Below are 27,792 nucleotides of genomic sequence, written 5' to 3' on the forward strand. Positions count from 1 at the left end.
ATTAAACCAGTTATTCACTTAGGGGCACTGGGATCCTCCAGAGCGAGAAGGTCTGGAGGTTGTTAGGGCGTGTCTGAGGACAGAAACAGGGAAGTCTGCTACTCAGAAGCTAACCAGAATGTATTTTTCCACATTCACAAGAAGGTTTTTAACCCCCACAGAACCTGTACAAGGAGGCCTGGGAAAAGGTGAAAGCCACCAGCTACATCCTGCCCTCCAGCACCATGTCCCTGACACACGCCAAGAACCAGAAGGATCTGGCCAGCAATGTAAGTCCGGTGCAAACGTGACAGCCTTGCCACCCGCTCCCTGCCCTCCCCGGCTCACCTCTCCTAGGATCTTTTTGGCTGAAACACATGTTGCCCAGAAGTATTCCCAGCACTTCTATAGGAGTTTGCCACCAGCAACTAATTCCAGGCGCTCAGCCATCACAGACGCTGGGCACTTATTTCTTCTTCTCAAGGGCCCTGAAGTCTAGAGAGAACCACAAACACCTGTATTAAGGAACAGCTGTGGCCTTTTAGGCTGGTTGCCCGCAAATGACATGGCAGATATACTGTTTCAGCCAAAAGTTATAGACAGAAGATATAATATACCATACAGAATAGGCTTTTGTCCAATAGAATTATGTAGGTTGTAGTACAAAAATAAACCAGTGAATGTTATAACTAACTAGTCATTACACCATCCTAGAATAAATGATTTAAAAAGTAAATAATTATCTTCATAACCATGAAATATAAAAAATGTTTAAATCTTTTGAAATTCTACTTTTTTAAAGCATAACTTTTCTTAGGTATAGACATGATTGTAAAAAAATTCTAAATCACGTGGGCTGTTTAAATATAGTATAAAGTCTTGTGACCTTTAATCCTTTATGCCTAAAATGTTCTTAAGTAAAACCTTTTATTATAAAATTTCCTGTAACCTTCATTGCAGTTCCAATAAACCCAGTTCTCTTTCAGGAACTTTACCTCTTTAGAAACGTTTACCCTTTAATTGTGAACATTTTATGTAACATTTTAGACCAGTATTTCTCAAAACTTTTTTCAAGACCCATAGTAAGGAATTCATTTTATATTGCAAGTCAACACACATTCTCTCTCCCTCTCTCTCTCTCCCTCTCCCCCCCCCACTCTCTCTCTCTCTCTCTCTCTCACACACACACACACACACACACACACACACACACACACACACATCTAAAGTTTATGTGAGTTCCTTCGGACATAAATGTTTACTGCTACACTAAAGACAATGCACTCTGATCATTTCAATTCTATTCTATTCATTTAAAATGCTAGTGACTTATTAAGTTGATTCACTACCCTCTAATGGACCTAGAGATGCATAATTTTTTTTAAAGCCTTTGTTATATAATAATGAAATTCATTTCATTCTTACCTAGAGAAAAACTAATACAAATGATTTTTCCAAGTCCCAGTTATTTGGAAGACTGCAAACAGACTAGCCCAAAGGAGCAAACTTTTCATTTCGGAAGAGAAGCTTGTAGATAGTAGTTTAGAAAACTTAGCAGAAGCTTATTCATTCATTTATTTATTTTTGTCATGGAAAAAGTCACAGAGGCAGGAGTCTTGGCAACTTGTTCTTGGAATAAGGTGGGACACTGAGAAATTAACCCTTTTAAAGAAGGATTCCAACAGCAGTTTTTTTTGTTTTTTCTTAAAGGTGCCTTTGAATACCACCTTCTTTATAATTGAGGACTGGGTTAGATGTAAGGAACATGTGAACTAATGTTCTAAAAAATTCTGATGGGAATTTTGATTGGTTTCTAGTCAAGGAAGAGATTCGCAAGAATTCTAATACAAATACTCCTGTCTCCTATTTTTGCACTGAGATGTGGGGTTCTGAGCTGTGAGAGAATTGCTATTTTATCGTGTGCTAGGAGATTATATATCTTAATCTCTGTAGGGCCTTACCTCCTAGTTCAGGAAATCATGCAGCTTTAGTTAATAGGCAATACAAACAGACTAAAAGTTGGTTTTTCTGTAGAAGGTGATTGCACTGTATCTTTGGAAACCCTTGTACAAAGTAAAACTCAAAGATTGTGTGTCTTAAGCATCAGTTTGTCAGTTATTAAAAACAAAGAAATTCCTGAACACATCTTTCCTCTCACTTATTACAAAAGAGCTTATTTTATATGTTTTTATTGATTTAAGAAAGATGGAGGAAAGGAGAGAGAAAAACATCAATGAGAGAGAAGAAACATCCATCACCTGCCTCCTGCACTCCCCCTACTGGGGATTGAGCCCACAACCCGGATATGTGCCCTGACTGGAAATCAAACTGGCAGCCCTTTGGTGCATGGGATGACCCTCAACCAGCTGAGCCACACCGGCCAGGGCAAGAGATTATTTTAAAATTACATAATCTTTTACATAAAATTACAACTAACTTTTAAATAAGTTAGTTGTAGCAGCAGTACTAGCATTGGCATAGAAGTATTACAAACAGTAACTACAATTGTATAGCTCTCTACAGTTTAGAAAGTACTTTCAGATATAGTCTGAATTAAGCCTCAGGAAACCTGGGCAGGTATGACCATGCACAGATGAGGAAAGGGACTCGCAGAAGTGGTGACCCCATGTTGGCTGGATCTCAAGGATGAGATCTTCCTATTCAGTCTCATACTCTTATGACAAAGTGGATCCATTACTCTCCCAAACTGTTTCTTTCTTTGTGGTTTATCTCTATAGATCAAATACCGGGAAGAATATGAAAAGTTCAAAGCTCTTTATACTTTACCAAGAAGTGTTGACGATGACCCAAATACAGCGCGATGCCTCAGAGTTGGCAAATATAACATTGATGTAAGTAAGCTCAAAGGCCTACTTCAAACTGAAGCCAAGTAATAGAGTTGTCTATTGTAAATCAGAACCGTTTCTATTAAACAGTGCATATGGCTCTGACTGTGTATATATGGAGGAGGTAGGGGCTATTTCAGCCCCAGCTGCATCTCCAGCCCACACGAATCTGTAGAAAGTGTCAGGAAATTCCAGTCCCTGCCCTTCCCCCAACTGATTGCTGTGAGCTGGTCACCGTGGCTTCTCAGTGTGTAAGAAGTGTATAAGAAGGCATATAAGAAAGTCATATATTGCCATGATTCTGTGCACCATTTTCTGTGTAAGTGGCATGTCAAGCAGAAGTGGCAAACACAGAGACTGGGCAGTGCCTGGCTTTTTCTCACTGGGAAAGAAAGTACTTAAGATTCTGTTCTTCACCTGAAACTAATATAAAATAATATTGAATGTGAACTGTAGTTGAAAAATTTTTTAAAAAAAGATTCTGCTCTTGTTTCCTAAGACCTGATGTGTTCAGGTAACTCCCTGGGGTGGAGTTGCAAGTGATCTAAGTCCATACGATGCTTGTTGTTTTAAAGCTTCCAAAATTGCTTTTTGTATCCTTGTATCAAGAACAAGTTTATGTGTGTTTTAACTTCACAGCGCCTGTACAAGTCCGTTTATGAAAAGAACAAGATGAAAATCAACATTGTGCCCGACATGGTAGAGATGGTTACTGCTAAGGATTCTCAGAAGAAAGTCAGTGAAATTGATTACCGCCTACACCTCCATGAGTGGATTTGCCACCCCGACTTGCAAGTCAACAGTCATGTCAGGAAAGTCACAGATCAGATCAGCGACGTAAGCCCATTGCTCATGAAGCCCACCCTCCTGGCCCCTCCTGCCCAACCTAAAGAGAAGCATACTCACCCACTTCTTTACCTCAGCCTCCTCCCAGTATTGCTTTCCTATGTACCCAGCCTCCTCCTAATACTGCTTTCCTATATACCCATGGGTCCCATTGGAACTCAGAGGTATACCTGGAAGCAGGGGTCTGTGTACCAATGTTTCCATGGCCTGCTTGACCTCACTGCATAATGCATTTTGCTTCTCAGTCCACAAAATCAATCTCGGTCCAGAGGGTGCCCGTGTCTTTGGGGTTAAAATTATGATCAAATTTTATTTTGCCAATCCCCTTCATCTGTTTCAATTCTGTAGATTGTGTACAAGGATGACCTCAACTGGTTGAAAGGCATTGGTTGCTATGTCTGGGACACTCCTGAAATTCTCCATGCCAAGCACGCTTATGATCTGCGCAATGATGTGAGTTTGCCTTGATTTTGTTGTTGTTTTTTATGTGTTTTCTTCTGTTCAGAGTCTAGAGTCAAGGCAAGAGTATGTAAACTATGAACATTGTCACAGACCAGCTGTGTCTTAAGTGATGGTGAGGATGGCTGAGCTAGAGAAAGATGCTAAGCCATAGAAAGCAACCATTTCTCGGGAGTGCATATGGCATTCCTACTCAACAATGCAGTTGAGCTATCCCATCGTTCTCTGGAGGAGAAGGGGCATGTGGCTCTTCTCTCTACCTTTTGGGCTATTTTGAATGTATTTATGAGCACATAATTGTCATTATAGGAAAATATAATTTATTAGGAGTTTGTAATGCTATAGACAGGATCTATTGGCAAAGAGAGGATTTCCTAGGAAAATCAATACTGTATTCAAGATGTCAGTAAGAAAACAAATATTCCTAGAAGAGCAATTGTCAGACCTCCGAGCATTGATTACACTGATTGTCATAAACTTCAAACACACCCTGGTCTATTGAATAAATGCTGGTGAATGTAAATGCCAGGAGTTAAAAAACAACCAAAACTGCTGTGAAAACCAGCAATCTCCAATATAATGAATGGTCTAACACAGGCTTATTTCCTTCCTCTCGGCAGATCAAGTACCAAGCTCACGTGAAGAAAACAAGGAATGACTACAATTTGGTCATGGATACTCCAGTCTACGTCCAGGCTGTCCAAAGCAGGAAACAAATAAGCGACGTAAGTGCCCATCGGGGATGTTACTGTGGCCAGTGATAAAGACAGGGGCCACCATTCAAGCAGAAGTGGCAAACACAAAGACTGGGTGGGCAGTGCCTGGCTTCTTCGCACTGGGAAAGAAAGTACTTAAGATTCTGCTCTTCCCCAGAAACTAGTATAAAATAATATTGAATGTGAACTGTAGTTGAAAAATAAAAAAAGATTCTGCTCTTGTTTCGTAAGACCTGATGTGTTCAGGTAACTCCCTGGGGGGGAGTTGTAAGTGATCTAAGTCTGTACGATGCTTGTTGTTTTAAAGCTTCCAAAATTGCTTTTTGTATCCTTGTATCAAGAGCAAGTTTATGTGTCACTGTCTAGATCTTCTAATAAGTTAGAGCAGACTAATGAGAAGGAAGCAGGCTCTGAAATTAGAGGTGTGGAAGGAGTCCAGCCTCTACCAATCCATGAGGTTTAGGAAAAGCACTTAGTCCTCCCAGTCTCAGCATCCTTACCCGTACAATGAGACAATGAATGAAAAGCACCCACTACAGTGCCTGCTATAGAGCAGGAAGAACAAGCTCAATGCTGTTCTTTATTAACCCCACAGGTTAATAAATAAAACTATCCCACCAGTGACTTAGAACACTGAGACCTATTGTTTTTGAACTTGGAGTGCCAAAATGGCCACTCTTCTCTTCTAATGCCTGAGCCAACTCTTCCACTTATTTCTCAGTCTGGGGCCACACGCTGGCTCTGATCTTATTGGACAAGGCACAATAACATATCAGACAGAATTCAAAGGGATGCAGGCTACCCTTCCTTTAAAGAGAGAGAGAGAAAGAGAGAGAGACAGACTTGGGTTTCCTTTTACGTTGCTTCTTTCTAACAATGCTGCCAGAGTCTGAATCAGTGCACTCTGCTTCTCTCTGCACCAGGCTGTCTACCACCACGACTACGTGCACAGTGTCAGAGGCAAAGTGGCTCCAACTACAAAAACCGTGGATCTGGACCGGGCTCTTCACGCATACAAGCTCCAGAGTGAGGTGAGCTGTGAAAACGCTACAAAGTGCCTGGCAGGTGTCCCGGATGCAGCTTACAAAGGCCGGGTCATTGGCCTCTGTCGAAGCACCTCAGCGTGGGCATCTTCTCAGCCTGACCTTGTACAGTGCAAATGCTGTTCCATACTGTACATGCTGTCCATTCACATGAGTTACGACAAAACAAAAACAGTGCATAGCCTGCCTTCCTTCTTGGCTGGCCAGATCTTTCTAAGCATGCAACGGGCATTTTTGGAGCCATGTTTACACGTTACAAAGAAGAGGGCCATTCTACTATTTCTGCTCTCAAAGAGCTTAAAACCAAGATGACAAAGACAAGGCATATGATCATAAAGGATTATTAGCAATAAGAGATAAAGCTAGAAATTGCTGTTGTGAAACTCAGACAAGAAGGAATGTGGACTCCACTCCACGTGTAAGATCTCTGTTCTGTGTTACCCGGCGGTGCGCCTTTGGTCTCCGCCTTCATGGCTACTCTCTGTGTTGACTGTTAGCAGTACATTGGTTTTTAATATTTTAAATACTATTCTTACTCCTATAGTTCCTCTGAGAGACAGACTATTTAAGGGCACAGAAACCCTTTCTGCCTTCTGCCAGGAATATGAGCATCCTGCTCGCTTCATAGTCTGACATCAATGCTGTGTTTGGGGGCGGGGTGGGGGGAGAGATAAGATTCCAAAGATGTGCTTTATAATTATGACTGTCTTCAAGATTTGTGACAACTTGAGTATTACCTGAAAGTGTGGGGAAGAACAGAGGTGGCACTTGGTAGACTGTTTTCTCTACTTAACCCAAATTCTTGCTCGTTACCATGCAGTCAACTGGGCATATGTTCAGAAGCATAGAAGAATTAATTTCTATAAGTCTCTACATTCATTGCTCTCTTTTTAAAAAACAGTAAGAGTAATTTGATTAATTGCCTCTTAGAGCTTATTCAATTTCTTTCTGAAAGTAATTCAGTAAGCATAGCACTTTAAGTTTCTAATTGAAAACCTAACATGAGCAGGATGTGACTTGTTTAACTTAGATCAGTTATTACATGTAGATGTCCTTTAACCCATCCTTCTCATTCGGCAGAATCTGTACCGAGACGCGGGCAAGCGCTCCCTGCCTACTGGATACAGGCTTCCGGTCGACACGCCGCACTTCAAACACTCCAAGGACACCCAGTACATGAGCAGTTATGTGAGTGCTCACCTCCTCATTGAGATGGGGTCTGGAGTGAGAGGGGGCACTAATATTCATTAATAGCCTCTTCTCATCCCCCTAGTCCCACCCTGAAGGTTCAACATGATATGATGATAGGAGCAGAGCAGGGTAGACAGCACCTTTCCCAAGGGTGCTGTGAACTGGCTGGCTCCTCTAGGTCAGCAGTGTCTGCATAGCCCAGTGCGTTAGCATAAGACTCCCGTGGGATTACATCTGCGTGATTCAGTGACCTTGGCTCAGGGATCATGGTTGCCCTGATGCTTCTACTCCTGCTAGCCTTAGCACAGAGCACCCTGGACAATCCCAAGCCACGTACTGGAAATTTAAATCATACCTTCACTACTGATGTGTGGCAGTAGTATTGTCTTCCTTCTGCAGTGTGTCATTGAAAAAGATGTAACAGCCTAGCCAGTTTGGCTCAGTAGATAGAGCGTCAGCCTGTGAACTGAAGGGTCCTGGGTTCAATTCCAGTCAAGGGCATATGCTCCAGTTGTGGGCTCCATCCCAAGTAGGGGGCGTGCAGGAGGCAGCCGATCAATAATTCTCTCTCATCATTGATGTTTCTATCTCTTTCTCCCTCTCCCTTCCTCTCTGAAAACAATAAAAATATATTTAAGAAAAAAGAAAAAGATATAACATCCCTGTATATTTCTTTGAATAGAAAGAACTTTTTGCCGGGCTGCGGCCCTGGTACTTGCCTCACTATTTACCCTCTGTGCCATTTCATAGACAGCTCAGAGGATAGCTTCTCACTACCTGTAGCTTGCCCTGGAGTTAGCTCAGGCACCCACCTTCTCCACTTTTCAAAAGTACCTGGTTGGGACTTCATACCATTTACCCAAAGGACAAAGCCCAGGGAAGTTTAGTCTATCCCAGTGACTGTGGCTTCAAACCAGACCCATAAATAAGCCGTCAGCTGGAGAATAAACTCTCCCTTCCATGTTGCCCTTCAGAGTTCTGTGTATCAAGTCTGCTGGCCAGTGAGAGTCCAATATCAATCTGTAAAGCCATCCATCAGTCTTTAGTCTCTTATTTTTTCTTTGCATTTCCTAATTTGCCAGTCATATTGCAGCTAAAAACATAGGGTTTTTTTTTCACTTTGCATAACTGTATACAAACAGATTTCATCTAGGCAGCCTTGAATTTTATTCCTTTCTGGATCTGGCTTTACTAGCCAACAAAATAATTTTCAAGACTGATTATTATTAAAATTTTGTCAATGACTTTTCCTTATACTTAATGCTTAGAGACTAATTTTCAAATGAAAGTGACAGCTCTTTTTGGTTTGAGAAATGTAACCCTGCTCTTTGTTTGCCCATCAGTAATCTCACTCTGACTTTGCTTTTGCAGTTCAAGTACAAGGAAGTTTATGAACACCTCAAGGCAAATGGGTATACACTTGGCCCCAATGATGTTCCGTTTGTCAATGTCCGGAGGATCAACAATGTTACCAGTGAGGTACTGTGAATGCGAATTCTGTGGAGAAAATATTGATATTTGCTTATTGATCAGTCAGTATCCCACACTGACCACCTGAAATGGTGTTTCTTCCAATGTAGAGGCTGTATCGGCAACTGTACCACAAACTCAAAGACAAGATCCACACAACCCCTGACACACCTGAACTCCGCCAAGTCAAGAAGACACAAGAAGCTGTCAGTGAGGTGGGTATTATTTTAGGAGAGAAGACAGGCCAGGGAACCCAGGGGTGACTTTTAGCCATTCAGTCACTAACATGTGTTTTTCTGGACACTTTCTCCTTTAGCTGATCTACAAATCAGACTTCTTCAAGATGCAGGGTCACATGATATCGCTGCCATACACACCCCAAGTGCTCCATTGCCGTTACGTGGGAGACATCACCAGTGACGTAAGCATCTCTTAGGGTCTTTCTGGAAGACTGTTAGGAAGAGGATGGCTTCTTTCAGCATTTAAGCTGATCAGTGGTCTTTTCCACTAAGTACCTCTAAACTGAATGTACAGCTTGGAGGTGAAATAGTGTGGATACAGGACCCCACATTTTACCAGCTTTGGGAACAGTAGTAAGGGGACCACTTGGGAAATGCAAGAATCGCTGGCCGCCATTCTTCATGCAACCCTGAATTATTACCAACTCTTCACTCTCTAAGTGGCCTCTGTTTCAGCTCATGTTTAGTAGCTTTCTCCTGCTCATCCCTGCTCCCACCCACTTAAGCAACTTCCTGCTGCCATTTGTTTCTTTTTCTTCCCTGGACGTTTCCTTCTCCTAAAAGACCACTTTATTCCATCGAAGCCCTTCTCCCGTCAATGCAGTCATAAAATAATAGCTGTGTCCTCTCCTCAGATCAGGGTTAGAGATTTAAATTTCAAAATCTGTGATTTACTTGCGTGCAAACAGACTAAGAGTACAAGGTGGATGTGTTGAATCAAAATGAAAGCTATATCAGTAAAAAAAGCTTCACTACTCTGTCTTATTTATTCTTGATTTATATTTGCTCCCGACCAGCTGTATTTCTATTTTTGCCACGCAGATTAAATACAAAGAGGACTTGCAGATCCTGAAGGGAATGGGCTGCTTCCTGATGGACACTCCCGACATGGTCCGTTCCCGGCACCTGCGGAAGCTCTGGGTGAGTGCCCGCCCATCTTCACAACACGTGGCTACCCATACGCAGCTTCCAGGAGCTGGGCAGAACATCTGCCTACAGCCACTTTTAAGGGGAAATTTGACATGAGCCCACTTGAGCAAGTCATGACCATGACTCCTCACAAAGCTAATGAGCTTAGGTAGATGACAATTGTTTTGTCCCTGCCTGCGAAGGCCTCCAGGGCACAGGGAGGCTCAGCTTGACTTGCACATATCAGCCATTTGAAAGACAATGTGTGACCATGACAAGCAGTGCCTTGAATGATGACTCAACTTTTATTTTCCTTCTGTTTTTGGTTTTCAGTCTAATTACCTGTACACTGATAATGCAAGGAAGATGCGAGACAAATACAAAGTGGTGCTTGACACTCCGGAGTACAGAACAGTGCAAGAACTGAAGACACATCTGAGTGAGGTAAGGAGGTCACCACCAGGGATGTGTGCCTCTAGTGAGCATTTTTCAGGCAACTACACGAGGCAAAGATCTCCCTTCTGCCTTAATTACAGAGTCGCCACCACGTCTAATCAAGTTAATTGATCTCACGTTGCCTCAGTTTACTTTTGTCCCCTTTTAATAAGATGAGGATATTGATATTTGCTCTACGTAGGACCAGGACTGCTGAGAGTTTTCATGATTTTATAGATTGGAAAGTCCCTCTGTCTTACACTATTGCTGTAGTTTCCAAATGAATTTATTTCAAACGTCTCTCTTTAATTCCTGCTACCACGACCCCTAATTGTGGTAGTGTCGTTGGAAAAGTCTTCACTGGCGCCCTGCTCTGGTCCCGCTCAATAAATTCCAAACTACTTCCGTGTATTTGAGTGCCCCTCATTTTCATCTGTCCTCCTGGCACTGAGGGTCAACCCTTGACTTCAGTAAATAGCACCCTGGGGGAGGGCAGAACCACAGAAGGAAGCTGCTCCCCAAGGGAGAATGGTGGAATGGAAGGCAGATGAGAGAGGAGAGAGTGCTCAGGAATGAAACTGCTCAGGGTTTCAGTTGCTACAGAGAAGCATTCTTGGATTTGGCCATTGTAAAGTTTTTATCATCTTATTGAGAGTGACTTCACTGGAGTGATGGGGGGAAGCCGAACTGTCGCCTTGGGAAATTAATCAAAAGAAAGAAAAAGAACATTGTACTATGTAGAACATTATGGACTTGACTTTAATGGGTTTTAAAAAACAGGCAGGAAGAGCCCTTGTCGCTTTTCTGACCTGATCACAGAATTTGTGTAATGGATTCAAAAAGAAGAAAAAAATGTTACAAGTTTGGAGCAAGGGAGTATGCGTTTAAAAGGAATCTCCTTTTTGTGTGTGTTTTTCCTTTTGTCCCAATGGGGAACCTAAATCCGTTTTAATTGCACAGACACACGGACAAAAAGTCATTTTGTATCTGCCAAGTGTGGTACCTTCCTTTGTTTATTTGCTATTAAGCTGTTTGAGAAGGGGAAAAAAAACGCATAGTCTGCTTGGCTGTAAAAAAGAGGAGCAAGGTCAGTGGTAGAGGCTGGAAAATGAAGGGAGGGACTTGAGTCTGTTAGCAGATGAAGGGAGAGGGGTGGGAAAACTGGAGGGTTGAAGGTCATGGACCGGAAGGGATAATGTTGGAACTGGGTCCTAGAAGGGACAAGTAAGAAGAAACCAGGATCACAGCAGGAGGCGTGAATCTTGGACAAGCTACAGAGTGTATTTTGATAAAAGAGAGAAAAAGTAAAGGAAGCCTAGGGAGGTAAATATATTGGTTTATCGGGAAGAAACTGAGCTTGTTGCAGTGGGACGGCCCCTGCTTCTTCCATGAAGTAAGTAATAAGGGCATCTGCAGAGAACATGTCCACGGAGCAGAAATGATGCTGATGACTGTTTTGTGTCCAGCTGGTGTACAGAGCTAAAGGCAAGAAGCAGAAGTCCATCTTCACTTCAATTCCTGATACACCTGATCTTCTAAGAGCCAAGCGAGGGCAGAAGCTTCAGAGTCAGGTAAAGTTAGTAAAGGAAGATTCATAACCCTGCCACGCTGGCATCACAGGGGGCAGTTGTGGGTGTCTGACCACTCCTGTCAGCAGCAGCCTCTCACACTTGGTTGTCCTTGATGCAATTGCATGCCTATTAATTTCAAGAGGCAGTGCTTGCCTGGGCCATCCTAACCATGGTTTGTTTTACATGAGCAGGTAAATGCCATGTCTTCTTTTCCAAGTTCTATTCAACTTTTGTTATTGGATGAGGAGTCTGTGGACTCCAGGGAGTGAAAATAAATTGCTTGACTTATTCTATAGAACCTATTTATTTTCCACAGACAAATGAAATTACAATTCATGCATTCAGGCAAAAATGGATAAAAAATATGTTGAAGGCCCTAGCTGGTTTGGCTCAGTGGATAGAGCATTGGCCTTCGGGCTGAAGGGTTCCGGGCTCGATTCCTGCCAAGGGCACATGCCTGGGTTGCAGGCTCAATCCCCAGTAGGGGGCTTTGCGGGAGGCAGCCAATCAATGATTCTCTCTCATCATTGATGTTCCTCTCTAAAATCAATAAAAATATATTTTAAAAAAATATGTTGAAGGCTCTGTCAGAATCCTCTTATTCTTCTATCTGCCTTCTGTATTATATGGATTTAGATTAAACTGTACTCAGCGATAAGATTATTAGAGAATTGGAGTGCAAATATGTGTTTCCAGATGTGAGACATAGAAACAAATGAAAAGAACACATATAACAAAAAAACAGGACAACAGGTACATGCCTGTTGAATAGAGAAGACTAAATGCTAAATAAAAAAATGTTTTATCTCTATAACATCTGATCCCTATTCTGATTATTTAGTATCTATATGTTGAACTTGCCACCAAAGAGAGACCCCATCATCACGCTGGAAACCAGACCACAGCCTTGAAGCATGCCAAAGACGTGAAGGACCTGGTCAGCGAGGTGAGCTGGGAATTTGGCACTGAGGCACTGGGCTAGAGAAAAAAAATGCTCGCTAAATCCTTCACCTGCTGCCCCTGATAGGAGAGCTCATGTCTATAAATGGTGCTCAGGAGCATCAAGAACAGGAGGCGGAGCCATTCTCCTAATGAGCATAATACACTGTGTCCCTGGGGTGGATCTGTGACATGGTTGCGGGTTGTGAGGGATGAAAACACTTGAACTTAACTTTGTCTCTCTCTTCTATCTCTATTTCTTAGAACAAGTACAAGATTCAGTATGAAAAGATGAAGGACAAGTACACCCCAATCCCAGACACACCAGTCCTCATCAGAGCCAAGAAGGCTTACTGGAACGCCAGTGATGTATGCATCCCTTCCTTCTTTCTTCTGCTGTGGTAGGGACAGCGGGGGGTTGAGGTACCTAAGAAACAGAAAAGATTAGTCATATCCATAGTTCAAGGTTCTGCCCCATACATGGAGCAGGAAAAAAAGAAAACCACATCCAAAAACTTAAAAAAAAAAAAAAAGTAAGCACAAACAATACCAGCTAGGCAAAGTAGTAGCTAGGAGTAATGCCAAAAGCCTATGACTCTTCTCATTGCTCTTCTAGGAAGAAGATGGCCCTTTCTTGTGAGTCTTTGGTAGCATTTCCTAGGGAATACTTGACAACTAATTACTTGCCTATAAAGGCATGTTCTTGGAGTCAGCCAAACATGCTTTCAAATCCTGATACTGTCATTTGCCTGCTGATTGCCTCTGTATACCTTACCTGTTTTTTTTTCTGAGACTGTTTTCTGATGTGGGAATGAGGATAAGAATTGTGATAATTAAATTAGACTACACCTAGCTTCCCCTGTTGTTAACACCTTACATTACCGTCATACATTTGTCACCACCAATGAGTCAATATTGATACATTATTCACTAAACTCTATGCTTTACTCAGATTTTATTAGGTTCCTCCTCATGTCCTTTTTCTCTTCCAGGATGTGAGATCAGTTTTTAAATCTCTCCTAAATTTATTCATGGGAAAACCTGAGAGAAACCTCAAGCTTAAAAGCCTTCAATTATTTAACTCAGTAGTTTTTCATAATCCATGTGTGTTTTCTCCTTCCAGCTACGCTACAAAGAAACATTTGAAAAGACCAAAGGGAAATACCACACCGTGAAGGATGCTCTGGACATTGTGTACCATCGCCGAGTCACAGATGACATCAGTAAAGTACGTCCCTCCATATATCTACTTGCATGAGGCTCGATGAGCCACCATCAGTTTTAAAAAGAACCCTCCCTTGCCCTAGCCGGTTTGCCTCAGTGGATAAAGCATCAGCCTGTAGAGGAAGGGTCCTGGGTTCAATTCTGGTCAAGGGCACATACCTCGGTTGCAGGCTCCTCCCCAGCCTAGGCCTTCGTTGGGGCTCATGCAGGAGGCAACCAATCAATGTGCTTCTCTCACATCAATATTTCTCTTTCTCTCTCTCTTCCACTCTCTCTAAAAATCAATGGAAAAATATCCTTGGGTGAGGATTAAAAAACAAACAAAAAAGTATCCTCCCTTCCCTAATACTCTCTGGAAATAAGTAGGCTTTTTTTGCATTAATTTTGGATCAGATGTTATACCTGATTTTGTGTTTTTCCCACAGGTGAAATACAAGGCGAACTACATGAGCCAGCTGGGAATCTGGAGGTCCATTCCTGATAGCCCAGAGCATTTCCACCACCAGGCAGTCAGGGATGCAGTCAGTGATGTGAGTCTTCAAGTCTTCCATTTTCACGTATAAATTCATAGGTCCATGTGACTTAGGGAATCAAAAACTGCACTAAAACCGATTAAACGCGTGACTCAATGTTGGTTCTTGTGCATGAATGTTTAAATCATGAAACTCATTGACAAATGAGTGAGCTTCAACTTGGGAGAGAAAAAATACATTCCAATTTATAAACCTAATTTTTCTTCCAAATGTATTATATCAACTACATGGCCAGAAGTGACATACTTCTTCTAAACAATAACCTACTTTTGGTCAATTGAAGAGACAACTTCATGAAGCAATCAAGACAGGTAACGATGCTCACTTAGAAAGAAATGTCAGCTTTCTATAGGAAAATACATCTGCCAAGTTTACAATATAATCTCTAGGAAAGTACACCTGTCACATTTGAATTGTTTTAATTAGTACTAAAAATAAAAATTTCCACATGTAATTCACCATAAAGTAAGCAGAAAAAAGTATTATTGGAAACTTCTCTTAAATAATTGTTTTGATACGTTATTGTCCTATATGTCTCAGTGGTCAGAGCTTTTATTTGTTCCACTTGTATCAATCCTAACCTACTGCTATTTGGAGATAGGTTCTTAAAACTCTTTGATGACGTTCTTTTTCCAGGTAAAATACAAAGAAGATTTGACCTGGCTTAAAGGAATTGGTTGCTATGCCTATGATACCCCCGACTTCACTCTGGCTGAACAGAACAAGACTCTCTACAGCAAGGTATATCTCCTCAAGGATAGTGTCTACATCCGTTTAACGTATTTCAGTACTCACAGAGAGAATTAACACTGAGTCTATAGCTTTTTCATATTTCCTCCCTGATCTTCGCTTCTAGTCCCTGTAGTTGGAGTACATACTGAACTGTCCACCGTCTGATGGGCTCCGCTACAATGGCATATCTCAAATTTTTTTAGTACTGACCTCATTGACTATAGTCATCATTTAGTGATATCATTTATTTGAATTTGATAAGTAGTCATTTCAGACCAACTCATATCTCTGCCAGAATTCCCTCCCTATTAATATGTCTCTGGGTAATTCACCCTATTAGAGTTGGCATGGTGGGATATAAAGTGGGTTATTTTTTAAAAATATATTTTTATTGATTTCAGAGAGGAAGGGAGAGGGAAGAGATAGAAACATCAATAATGAGAGAGAATCGTTGATTGGCTGCCTCCTGCATGCCCCACACTGGGGACTGAGCCCACAACCCGAGCATGTGCCCTGATCAGGAATCGAACCCAGACCTCCTGGTTCATAGATGCTCAACCACTGAACCACGTCGGGATTAAAGTGACATTATTCAAATCCACAAACTTGTGTGACTCGAGGCAAATAACTGTTTTTTATGGCCTCATTTCCCTATTTCCAAAATAAAGCTTTTGGATTAGCTTCCTTTGAATTCTAAAATAGGAGTCAGCAAACTTGTCTTAAACCAGCCAGATAGTTAATATTTTAGACTTTGTGGGTCACATTCATTCTGTCATGCATTCTTTGTTTACAATTATTTTAAATTATTTTTTTAAAAAAACCTCTTAGTTCATGGGGTCATTTAAAAATAGGTGATGACCTAAATGTTAGCCCATCCCTGCCCTAAAATATTATGATTATCTGATTAATTACCAAAAAACTATTTCAAACTAATGGACTAAAAACTGCCTTCAACTGCATATGGTAATACCTTCAAAATAAAATAATAATCATTATAATACATAGGAACAAAGAAGGAACTGATTTAGATTTTTGCCTAATTTGGAAAATAGATCTGTTTGTCATCCATTCAGTAAAAAAAAAAAAAATATTTTGGAGTGAGTTTTCAAGAAATCCAGGTAGATATACCCTTTATTGCCTTGGGAGACAGAATAAGCATTTAGAAATTACTTGTTAACTCTATGAGGAAATTATCACAATTGTATGATAAAATAAAAGGCATGTCTCATTCTTAAGATAATCACAGCCTGCTATGAATTAACCACATTCTGTTTTCTCTAGTATAAGTATAAGGAGATATTTGAAAGGACAAAGTCAAATTTCAAGTATGAAGCCGATTGTCCAATCAATAGGCATTTCAAGTATGCAACTCAGTTGATGAATGAGGTATGTATGACCTGACCCAATTACCCTATGCAGTTCCTTCCGAAGTCTATAGCCTTATTTGATTACAACCCAATAAGTAAAATGACAGAAAAGCCTTTCTAAGTGTTGATTCAAGATAAAGGTCTGGAAAGACTCTTATAAAGTCACCCTCTGATGGGCTCTGCCAAAAGCATGGACAGACCAAGTGAAGGGATAGGCCGAGTGGTGGGAGGGCCCCACAGCCATCACCACTCTGTTCCCCCTAGCACAGGGCAGCACAGCCTTTTGGGTGATGACAGCAAGGAAGTAAAGGATTTTGTTGACTATCAGCTGAACTCCCTAAAACAAGATACTGTGTAGAATTGGGAGACACAGAAGTTCAAGATTAATTTAACATCTCTACCATGGCACAGAAATGGCAGTGGTTGGAAAAGCCACCCTTAAAGGGATTGTTGTGATTTGGCATTCAATTGTATTGCCATTGTTTACTCATATATTGGTGCAGAGAAGTAGCCATTTGTCCCCAAAATATTCTTTTATTTTCTACCTAGTCTTTCCTGGAACTATCTTTGTAATAATTTAAGTTAAATTTAGCTTAAAATGACTGAAATAACCAAGCTATTGATTAACTTAAATGTTTGGATGGTTTTATATTTAACTTCCTATCTTTGGACATTCCACAAATTTACATGAATTCATGAACAATGTTAGAAAATTAGTAAAATGTATCTAAAAATGGAAATGTAACCAATGGTATATTTTTTCAATATATGACTTTTTTCCCCTTTTTAATTTGATTTTGTTCATTTTCAGTAGATTTCCAGGTGGAACAACTCTGAAGAATTACTGTTAGTAGATTCCTAGAATACAGTCTTGATATATTTTATTTCTATTTTTCACACTCACAAAGGATTTCCAGGTCTCTGTTATAATTAAATAAACTAACTAGCATTAGAAGACTATTAGAATTTTTCATGAATATTCCTTTTGATTCTCACAGTCTTAGATTGTAGACCTGTAGATTATCATGCCTTATTTTAAATACAATGTAAGGTGCCATAAATCCTAACATTACTAATGGCATCCTATGTAGAGATGGAAACTGTTTAGGCAAAAGGTACTCCAATTTAGTGTCATAAATCTGCTCTATCCCAAGCCCCAGCCCTCTCCAGGCAGTCTTCCCTCACTTAACTCTCTTTGCCTCCCTGCGTTTATCCCGGATGCTTTGGGCGCCCACCTCCCAAAATGAGATATTTCTGATCCTCTGGAGTGTTTATCTGGGGACGTATCTGTGTAGCCTTGAGGTTGTACTCTTGCTATAATTTGATCTGATGTCTGAGCAGAAAAAATACAGAGCTGATTATCACCAGAGGAAAGATAAATACCACCTGGTAGTCGATGAGCCTAGACATCTGCTGGCTAAGATCGCAGGCGACCAGATCAGTCAGGTACTGTGATGGGGCTGGTTGGCCAGCCCAGTCAGGACTGTGCTCCAGGTTTCTCATGAGATGTTGTCCTGTCTGCTGCAAGGATGTCATAGGTTCTGCCTATGATATTGGGATGTTCTGTTTCACAGTATCTGTCTAGCCACCCAAAGAGCCCATGAGCTCTTTGAGTGTGCCAGTCCATGCTCTATGTGCTCACATGTGCTGCAGTGAAGAGGAAAGGGAAAGCTGGTTCTTTCCACCCTTTATTCCTCTGGAAGCCCTGTTTTTAGCCTGCAGTTGTAAATTGCAAATTGAGTTGCAAAAACAAAAACAAAAAAAGCAAATTCATGGAAGGAAAGAAAACAAAACTCCCTGCCATATTTTCCTACTCCAATGATGTCCTTTTTCCTGTAAGGCATTTCCTATGCCATTCATTCCCCATTCACAAGGATGATGGATGGTCAACTGCAGGTGTTGCAGTCACTCTGCTTGGCATTGTAATATATTCGGTGTCTTCACCCACACGTATATGTGAGCACATAAAGTGTGTCTGCCTACATCTCTTCACTCAGAGGTGATGGGGATATAGAGCCATGTTCTTAAGTCTCTCTTGTGCTTCACTGCTCTTTGCATGAACAGAGAAAATATAAATCTAGTGCCAAGATGCTTCTGAAACGAGGATGTAATGAAATTCTGCGTCCAGATATGTTGACTGCCCTCTACAACACATACATGTGGAGCCAGGTAATTTCGGATGTGATGGGAAGAAGTCTTGGGGGCATTCATCTTTATGCTTTCCTTGACTTCCTTTCCCTGCCCCCTGCCCATGGTTTCACATGATAAAGCTGCATAAATGTTCATTCCTGGTGAATGAACACTGGATGTGGCCGCCACTGTGATGACGCCATCTGTATATCATCTGACACCTAGGGAACTCCTAGTAAGATTAGCTGAAACTTTTCTAAACTTTATTTCCAAATTGGTATAACATTAATTTATATTTTTCAATATTTGCCCCCTCCCCAAATAGATTCCTGAGAGACTGGGTATATTAAATAGATTTAACAGCATTTAAAAGGTCTGAATATTTAGTTTTTTTATCTAATTTTGGCCATTGTTCAATGATCACTACAAGTGTACCATTTAGGACAGATGAGGATTACAGTACAGCTCTTTTACAATTGTACATAGTCATGGCCCCTCTTGAGTTTGATACTGAATCTGCTAGGTTATTTCCGGCACTTCTGTCCTCTTGCATACTTGTTAACAGCGTTGCTGATAACATTACCTTCCCACAAGGTCAGTAGAAGCACACCACCACCGCCTTTCCATCATATGCTGGAAGGTAAATTTGAAGCAGCAAAAAATGGTGATGATTGCTTAACTACCAAATACAATGTTAATAAAATGCCATTGTCCCCATACCAAAAAAAGTTTTAATCAATCTTTTGTATTAGGAACTTGTTTTATCACTTTAGTGTGACATCATCAGCATATGAAATGAGGGCAATGAGGTCTCCCTAGGAATATCCTATTGGCCTGCCACTTTTTTTTGTCCTGATATGATCATCAAATAGTTGTGCATGAGATATTGCTGTGCTCTCTGTATCTGTGCTGCTTGAAACAGCTTATGTGCATGAAAAAAATCATGACTTGAAAATTACAAAAATGAATGTCTTTTCTAAAATGATAAATACTTTAAACTCTATATACTAGTTTTTTTATTTTACATCTATTGCATCTTTGATATGGAAACATATCTTAAGAGGTCATACATATTCGATGCAGCATACAGGATCGGGCAAAAGTAGGGTTACAGTTGTATGGGAAACACAGTTTATTCTTATATTAGTATTTATTCATTATTGTATTATCTTCCATACTCACAGCTGTACATCTAATTATGGTATTATTTTCCATATGAACTATAAACCTGCTTTTTGCCCCACCCTGTATTGTGAGTGAATCATTACTTGTCAGAGTCCAGAGATTAAGGATCTAGTCCTGGCTCTGAGATTCACTCTACATGTACCCTTGGTTTAGTCTCTTGCCCCATCTGGGCCTCAGTTTCTGCATGTACAAAATGTATGGGATTATCACTTATTGCTGTTATTTTCTCACTCCATTGCAAGCTTGCTATCAAGTACAGGTTTATATTAAACATTTTCAATTAGGACTTAAAGAGAAAGCATGACCCCATTCCCCCACATCTGTGGCTTGTATAATAATCCTACTATTTGCTGTGGGACTCTCTCAAGGGGAACATTAGATTCCTTAAAGCCCTCTCTTCCACTGCTTAGAGTTAACTTGGTCTTCTATTCCACAATTTAGATCAAGTACAGGAAAAAGTATGAAAAATCTAAGGACAAATTTACCTCAATTGTGGACACTCCGGAACACCTGCGTACTACAAAAGTCAACAAACAAATCAGTGATGTAAGTACAAAAAACGTTGAACAGATTCTCAAACTCAGGAGGCATTTGCAAATGTGGAGGGTATTCTAGACTGTCACAATGTCCAGAAGACTCTTCTGCCATTCAGTGGGAGTGAGGCAAGGGTGCCAAATGTCCTGCTATGCTCAGAACTTTTACAATAAAGAACTGTTCCAACCAAACTGGGAGACACCCCATTTCAGAAGCACCAGGGCAGAAAGCACAAAAGCACCTGTTGAATTTATAGAATTCACTCACCTTTATAGACACTCACAAAAGCCCTTTGCACTTATAATGTCACATTACATTGCACTGTAAATGGAGATATATAACACTGTCTCTTTCTGCTTTTTCATCTCCTTTAGATACTTTACAAATTGGAATACAACAAGGCCAAGCCCAGAGGCTACACCACAATCCACGACACGCCCATGTTGCTGCATGTCCGGAAGGTCAAAGATGAAGTCAGTGATGTAAGTATCAGAATGGCTCCGCGGTCCCTCTCAGCTTGGCCTCTCTCATGTGATCTAACAAACCCTGGTTCCGTTATCTATTTCTGTGTAACAATCTCCCTAACACTTAGCGACTTAAAACAACAATCATTTCCCCTCCCCCCTCGTGATTCTGTGAGCTGAGTGGGCACAGCCGAGTGGATCTTCTATCCCACATGCTGTTGGCAGACAGCTGAGGCTCAGGTGGGCCAGCACCTCAAGAAGGCTCACTCACATGGCTGGTCGTTGGTGATGATTCTGGGCTGGAGCTCTGCTGTTGCATAGACAGCTCCCCCATCCCCCACCCCCCTGTGGTTTGGACATCTCACAGCACAGTGGGTGGGTTCCAAGAGGCTGGAATAGAAGCTTCCAGACCAGTTAAGGGCTATTCCTAGAACTGACAAGAGACACTTCTGCTGTATTTTATTGGGCACAGTGGATACCCAGATTCAGTGGGTGAAGAGATAGATGCCACCTCTGGATGAATAAATGGCGGGGTTACATTGTAGAAAGGGGGGCAGGGATGTTGTAGAGACCATTTTGAAAAATGCAATATGCCATAAATGCTATGAATACTCTATACACTTAATCTTGACTAAGAAGAACAAGGTAGCCATTAAATTCAAATATCCTGAATTTAAGGAGAAACTGTATTCATAAATTTCCAGATATATAGATAGATTCTGTGGTTGAAAACTATCATGATTGTTTGTTTAAAAAAAAAATTAAGGAACTTCATGGCTACATGGCACCGGAGAGAATATTAAAGGCAGCTGTGGAGTACACGCATCCTTACCCATAGCCTTGACCTCAGCTGGTGGTCAGGAATTCCCTGATAGATGAATAAATGTGTTCACAATGCTGGCCCTGAGCTGCCATGAAAAAAATGTTAAATACATTCATGCACCGTTTATGAAGGCAGAAATGTATTAAAAAATTTTTTCATATTTTTCATGTTAAACTAAGTTTTGACATTTCAAACATGGACACCGGGTATTCATAAGCATCTGTCAGGTCAATTCTTCATTCAGAGCAGCCCTCCCCTTTCACTGTAGAAAAATGAAGCATTTCGGTGTCCATTCTCCCACATTTTCTGATTCTAACAATAACCTGAGATATGGATGAAAAATATGGATTTCCAGGCCTTTCCCCTGGAGATATTGATTTTTGTGTGTGGTGGAGTGCAGAAAATTGTGATCAAGCAAATTTAGTAATGCTACCAGACTTCCTTAGAACAGTTTCACTTCAGATTTAACCACTTTAACACCTGGGATCCCTCAGCAACAATTAGTGAGAAAACCCAAGTGAGGCTCCAGGGCCTTGAAATTTATGAGGAGCAGAATTGGGTGAAGCTAGAAAACCTGGGCCCAGGATGGGGAAACTACCTGTTGGGCCCTGAGACTAAGCCTTCCCTGACACTCTCCCTCCCATCCAAAACCTCCTTTGCCCAAACTGGCCAGATGTGGCTCCAGCGGTGATGATAGTGATGACTGCATCCATCCATCCATCCGTTCACTCATTCATCAAATATTTATTGGGTTTCTTTGTGCCTGACACCAGGAACAAATGTGCCTTACATTAGAAACAGATGATGAATGACACACAGTCTTTGCCCTTGGAGGAGTTCAGCTTAATGGAAAGAACGGACAGTTAAGCAAATAATTACGACATGAGGCGATAACAGCTGGAACTGTGGGGGGTACAGAAGGAGGGCAAGACTCATTCCATCTGGGTGGGAGGCGCTACGCTTCCATCAGCAGTTTTCAAGATGTTCTGAACTTGGAATTTTCTGATTTGGAAAAGGGAGAACATACAGGGAAAGCTGTGCAGCCTGCCCTTCCAGCACAACCTCAGGGGACATAAGTGACACTAGTGAGCACGCTCAGTGTGTCCTGGGAGCTGGTTTTAAGATCTGAGACAGGAACGTACATGTCTGCATGGCCACAACCTTTCTACCCACAGATTCATTCTGCCCTAAGGAGCAGTGTGTACTATAATCATGGTTTTAACTTCTTATTTTTTTAAGTATCTTAGTAGACTACTATCAAAAGTTAACCTGGTCATTGTGTTGCCTCCCACAGCTGAAATACAAAGAAGTTTACCAAAGAAACAAGTCCAACTGCACCATTAAGCCAGATGCTGTGCATATCAAAGCAGCCAAGGACGCCTACAAAGTCAACACCAACGTAAGTTCCGTAAACTTCCCCTAGCCTAACGGGGGATTCATCAGCTTCTGGGGATTCATCAGCTTCTGCAGGACGTGGGGTCTCTTACATCTCTTCCCGCGATTGAGTCCAGATCAAGAGTTAGGTGCCAGGAGTGTGCATAAGGATGCTGAAATCTATCTACATGCTGCCTCTGGTTCTCGCAGAGGTCAATGGGGAAGAGCAAGGGTGGCCATCCTGTGCCACAGTCATTACACCCACTCAGCCTTGGTGCTAGGTGGCTGAAAAATATGAGACTTAATTCTGAAATGAGAGTTGCATTTTAGAAATTATCTCAGTATCTTTCATTCCCTCCACCCTCCGTATTCTCCTCCTGCCCCAAACCCTAGAGCCTGTTCTTTATGGACAAAAACAAATTTAACCACTTGGTGCTGTCAGGAAATGGCCTAAGCCTTCCTTCTGCTCAGATCTCCCTGCGCTGACTCATTTCTTTGTAGTGCGGCATCTTACAGCCTCAACCACAGAAACATTTTTGTGCATTTAGATGAGTATCAGCTTTAATATATATATATTGAAACCATTATAACCCAACTAGCGCCCACTAGTGCCAGAGAGAACATACGTTTGTTAGGGCCAGCAAACTGAAATGCCTGTAGGGGCTGGCAGGTGACTTACAGATGTCCTGAGGATGGATTGAGGGATGGGAAGCAGGATGGATGTGGGGAAAGGCACCTTTCACTAGCTGTCTCACCTTGGGCAGGTTACTAACCCTTCTAGGCAGTTCCTCAGCTGCCGACTGCATGCAGTTCTTACAAAGATTAAATAAGCTAATAATTATAAAGCACTTAGAAAAGTGCCTGGTGCAAAAGAATTTACAAAAATGTTTAATATTATTTTAATTAAGCCTGAATTTAGAAGTTAAAAGTGGTCAAGTGCTCTAAAGATGACTAAGCTACACTGGCAGGGCTGGAAAGATTATAGAATCTTTTCCCCCAGAGGCCTTTAAACATTTTAGCCCCTATTGGGACCAAAGGGTCCCACAAGAAGACCTCTTGAGTGAGTGGCTGACCAGCTGCATAAACTGTAGAGAAATTTTAACTGGGGTTCTCTCTGGCATAAAGAACAACCATTTGTTGTATGTGAAAATGCAAGCTGAGTCCCTCTGTGCCATGCGTGTGGTTAGGAATTCAGCCCCCTGACTGATGTGACTTGTTTTCCTCTTGTTAAAAACAGCTGGACTACAAGAAGCTGTACGAAGCCAACAAAGCCCACTGGAGGTGGATCCCTGACCGACCGGACTTCCTCCAGGCCGCCAAGTCCTCCCTGCAGCAAAGCGATGTGAGAGAGAAGAGACACGCCTGAGACAGAAAAATCAATAATTAGTCATGATAACCACCATTGAGGGTGCTAACCTAGCCCATTCGAGATCCAAGGACAGGGGTTGTGGGAGTAGAAGGACGGCTCAGGAAGCAGACCTGGCCTCAGAGCCTGGCTCCCACAGCTAGGCCCACACACGGATGGTTTGGAGTCCTGAGCGAGGCTGGGGTGGGGCTGGAGGCAAGCAGGCTTGGGGGGGCTTGGTCTTGTCCTCGGGGCTGGGAAGGAGGAGCTCAGCAGGAAGTGAGGGGCCAGGAGGCCTCTGCCCCCATTCTGTAGCAAACCCTCTTCAAGAGGCAGCCTCCTTACGGGTTTGATCAAAGGTTGGCTTTCTCCTGTGCCTGTCCCCCTTTCCCATCTTCCTCTGCCTTTCTTCTGTGACAGTTTGAATACAAGCTGGACCGAGAGTTCCTCAAGGGTTGCAAGCTGTCCGTCACCGATGACAAAGACATGGTGCTGGCCCTGAGGAATTCCTTAATAGAAAGTGACGTGAGTACCCGTCCCATCCATGACACCTAACCCCACTCACAGCCGTCTCCCCAGGGACACCAGGAAAGGACCAGGGCTGCTGCTGTGGGTGTGGGTCCCGGATTAGGACCTGGCATGGCAGAGCAGGGCGGCAACAGCGGGAAGGTATTAAAGCCCGCTGACTGTCTTGACCGCTCTCGCACCAGGAGAGAACTCACACAGCAAGAATCAGGAATCTGAGGCCCGGCTGGGTTCCATAGGGAAACTAATTCACGTTTGTGGGCGCCCATTCAGTGCCGCCCGGACTTTTGGGGGGCGGGGGGGTTGGGGGAGGGAGATGGGGAAATGACATATTTGAAAGTGCTTTGAACTAGGCTATATGTATAAAGATTCATCTCAAGCCCCATTTTGATTATTATTAAAATCTAACCTCACTTGCAAGACATAAAGAAAATCATGACCGCATATTTCCCAAGATTTCCAAACATCATGTCTTGTGTTGAGTTTCAGGTTCCCCCCGTGTCAACCATGCTGTTCCCCCAGCTCTATCCGGTGACCCGGGAGCTTAATAAAAATATGCAGGAGACCCAGAGGAGCTAACAACGCTCTTTCTTCACCCCCGCAGCTGAAATACAAAGAGAAACATGTCAAGGAGAGAGGAAGCTGCCACGCTGTGCCCGACACTCCTCAGATCCTCCTGGCAAAGGCTGTCAGCCACCTGGTGTCCGAGGTACCCCTCCCGCTGCCGTGGGCTCTGCTTTCCTCTCGGGCTCACGCCCAGCCAGTCGCTCTAACACTTGCTGTGGGTTCCCTCAGAACAAGTATAAGGACTACGTGAAGAAGCACTTGGCCCAGGGCTCGTACACGACGCTGCCGGAGACCCCGAACACTATTCGCGTCAAGGAAGTGACCAAGCACGTCAGCGATGTGAGTGACAGCCCCAGGGCACTGGGCAGCAGCTGGGCCCCTTGACCTTAGGATCCAGCCAGACCGAAAGCTGCCGTTTTGCTTACAAACGCCTTCCTTTATGTCATTTTGTTCTTACCATCAACACCTGTCTGTGATCACAATTTTGAACTCTGGTTAAAAGGACAACTTATTATTTATCCAATTATGGCAACTATGGCAGGTGTGGGTTTTGCCATGGGTCATGTTATCTAGCAATATAAGCTGTTGTTAACCTAGTGCTGATAAGGGGAGAAAAGATCGCTAATGGAGATTGGCCTCTCCTACCATTAAACTGCTAAACAATTTTAGAGAAGCAAACCACCTCTGTATCTTGGTAATCTCTGCCTACTATGGCCTAATCAATAATACATTAATAATCATGATATCCTAGTTTATGAGCCCTACATAGTTCCATCTGTTTTAAAGAGGTAGAAATGATGCATGACAGAGCTTAAGTTCCCTTGGTCATTTCTCCAAAGATTGGTGTGTGGTTCCAGTGTTGGGCTATGGGACAGAGATGACAGGGAAGCGCTAGAATATGGACCGAGAGACCCGGGTTCCAGACAGGTCCAAAACAGGAAGCCGGGGCTTTCCCTGGATATCGTCTCAAAGTTCTTCAAGTAAATCAATCCTGTTCCCAGCTTCCCCCGTTCACATATGTAATTCCGGCTCTTTTCAGACAAATTACAAAAAGAAGTTTGTCAAGGAGAAAGGGAAATCCAACTACTCCATCATGATGGAGCCCCCAGACGTGAAACATGCCATGGAAGTGGCCAAGAAGCAGAGTGACGTAAGTTTCTCCTCTCGACACCCTTTGGGGGCCCACGGAGCCCATGGATTTCAAATTGGTGCATGCTGGCTCCGGTCACCCTAACTCCTGTGTCTTCTAGTTTAATAAACATGGTGGTGGGATTAGTTTGGTTTTAATAAAAAGGTCCCTTGTACTTCATGAGGACTTTGGAAGGATAGCATGTCTCTCAAAGGAGTGAACTTTTTTTCCCCAAATATAAAGGTTGCTTACAGAAAAGATGCCAAAGAAAACCTGCATTACACCACAGTGGCTGATCGGCCTGACATCAAGAAGGCCACACAGGCAGCCAAGCAGGCCAGCGAGGTAAAGATGTGGTTAACATGTACCTGATCCCCAAGGGCCACACCACCGAGGATGTACTGCCCATTTTGGTTTCCTTCGATGCAGGTGGAGTACAGAGCCAAGCACCGGAAGGAGGGCAGCCATGGGTTAAGCATGCTTGGTCGCCCAGACATTGAAATGGCCAAGAAGGCAGCCAAGCTGAGCAGCCAGGTAACGCAAATGGGCAAGAGGCGGCTCTAACATGAAAAGATTAGCTTTGAAACGTACCAGAACACGTGTGTTAAGGAGCATCTTTCTTGTTTATGGCTAACATCTCCAGGCCTTTCTTTTTCTCCACTTTTCCATTTATGGGTATGTGTCTAGGGGTGTTTGGGTGCTTAGCTATTTTCATGTGATAAGAACATCAGCTCCAGAGTTCCTCTTGGAACTTGTCTCTAGACATGGGAGGTTACATCCCAAGGGCTTAATTCTTACTTAACTCACCTGTGAGACCTTGTTAACATGCAAGTGTCTAGAATCCAACCAGATGCAGTAAACTTTATTCTTTCATTCAACGTACATATATGAAGTGCCTGCGCTAGGACCTAGGGAAGATGTCCTCAGACTATAGATCCGTGGATAAGTAAGTACCATAGGGGTGACAAATGGTTGATCAGGGTATGCGCAGGGTGCTGAGTGGGAATGCTTCATTTTAGCAGATTTGATGTTATTGAGCAGATGGGCTCAGAAATGTGTTGCTCAAACCTAATTGCCACATTACCTAACTTCCCTTGTTAGACCAATTATCTATAATACTCCTGAGTTAGGACAGGTGTTCAGACGTTCGCTCAGAGACTCCATGGCCCACCATCAGCTCTTTCAGAGAGCAAGTCTTAGTCCTGGAGGACTTGAGC

The 27,792-nt window shown here is 42.4% G+C and overlaps 1 protein-coding gene across 27 annotated transcripts in view; it reads left to right on the forward strand.

Annotated features, from left to right (window-relative positions):
* Nucleotides 1-27,792, forward strand: part of NEB (nebulin) — a 194,171-nt gene that overhangs the window by 132,199 nt on the left and 34,180 nt on the right. For 25 of the 27 annotated variants that reach the window (XM_036319262.1, XM_036319266.1, XM_036319277.1 and 22 more), the window contains 30 exons: nucleotides 162-269; nucleotides 2,718-2,831; nucleotides 3,465-3,662; nucleotides 4,020-4,124; nucleotides 4,751-4,855; nucleotides 5,770-5,877; nucleotides 6,970-7,077; nucleotides 8,452-8,559; nucleotides 8,661-8,765; nucleotides 8,867-8,971; nucleotides 9,612-9,710; nucleotides 10,032-10,142; nucleotides 11,600-11,704; nucleotides 12,546-12,650; nucleotides 12,908-13,012; nucleotides 13,767-13,871; nucleotides 14,293-14,397; nucleotides 15,037-15,141; nucleotides 16,414-16,518; nucleotides 17,841-17,945; nucleotides 20,256-20,360; nucleotides 20,723-20,830; nucleotides 22,930-23,034; nucleotides 24,247-24,351; nucleotides 24,775-24,879; nucleotides 25,484-25,588; nucleotides 25,675-25,785; nucleotides 26,486-26,596; nucleotides 26,819-26,920; nucleotides 27,005-27,109. In XM_036319262.1, the coding sequence (XP_036175155.1) occupies nucleotides 162-269; nucleotides 2,718-2,831; nucleotides 3,465-3,662; nucleotides 4,020-4,124; nucleotides 4,751-4,855; nucleotides 5,770-5,877; nucleotides 6,970-7,077; nucleotides 8,452-8,559; nucleotides 8,661-8,765; nucleotides 8,867-8,971; nucleotides 9,612-9,710; nucleotides 10,032-10,142; nucleotides 11,600-11,704; nucleotides 12,546-12,650; nucleotides 12,908-13,012; nucleotides 13,767-13,871; nucleotides 14,293-14,397; nucleotides 15,037-15,141; nucleotides 16,414-16,518; nucleotides 17,841-17,945; nucleotides 20,256-20,360; nucleotides 20,723-20,830; nucleotides 22,930-23,034; nucleotides 24,247-24,351; nucleotides 24,775-24,879; nucleotides 25,484-25,588; nucleotides 25,675-25,785; nucleotides 26,486-26,596; nucleotides 26,819-26,920; nucleotides 27,005-27,109 (3,276 nt within the window). Of the gene's footprint in view, nucleotides 1-161; nucleotides 270-2,717; nucleotides 2,832-3,464; nucleotides 3,663-4,019; nucleotides 4,125-4,750; nucleotides 4,856-5,769; nucleotides 5,878-6,969; nucleotides 7,078-8,451; nucleotides 8,560-8,660; nucleotides 8,766-8,866; nucleotides 8,972-9,611; nucleotides 9,711-10,031; nucleotides 10,143-11,599; nucleotides 11,705-12,545; nucleotides 12,651-12,907; nucleotides 13,013-13,766; nucleotides 13,872-14,292; nucleotides 14,398-15,036; nucleotides 15,142-16,413; nucleotides 16,519-17,840; nucleotides 17,946-18,563; nucleotides 18,669-20,255; nucleotides 20,361-20,722; nucleotides 20,831-22,929; nucleotides 23,035-24,246; nucleotides 24,352-24,774; nucleotides 24,880-25,483; nucleotides 25,589-25,674; nucleotides 25,786-26,485; nucleotides 26,597-26,818; nucleotides 26,921-27,004; nucleotides 27,110-27,792 lie in introns of all 27 variants that reach the window. The other 2 variants (XM_036319263.1, XM_036319268.1) reach the window with 1 other exon arrangement.

Source organism: Myotis myotis, unplaced genomic scaffold, assembly GCF_014108235.1.
Source record: "Myotis myotis isolate mMyoMyo1 unplaced genomic scaffold, mMyoMyo1.p scaffold_m19_p_8, whole genome shotgun sequence".
Classification (NCBI taxonomy): domain Eukaryota; kingdom Metazoa; phylum Chordata; class Mammalia; order Chiroptera; family Vespertilionidae; genus Myotis; species Myotis myotis.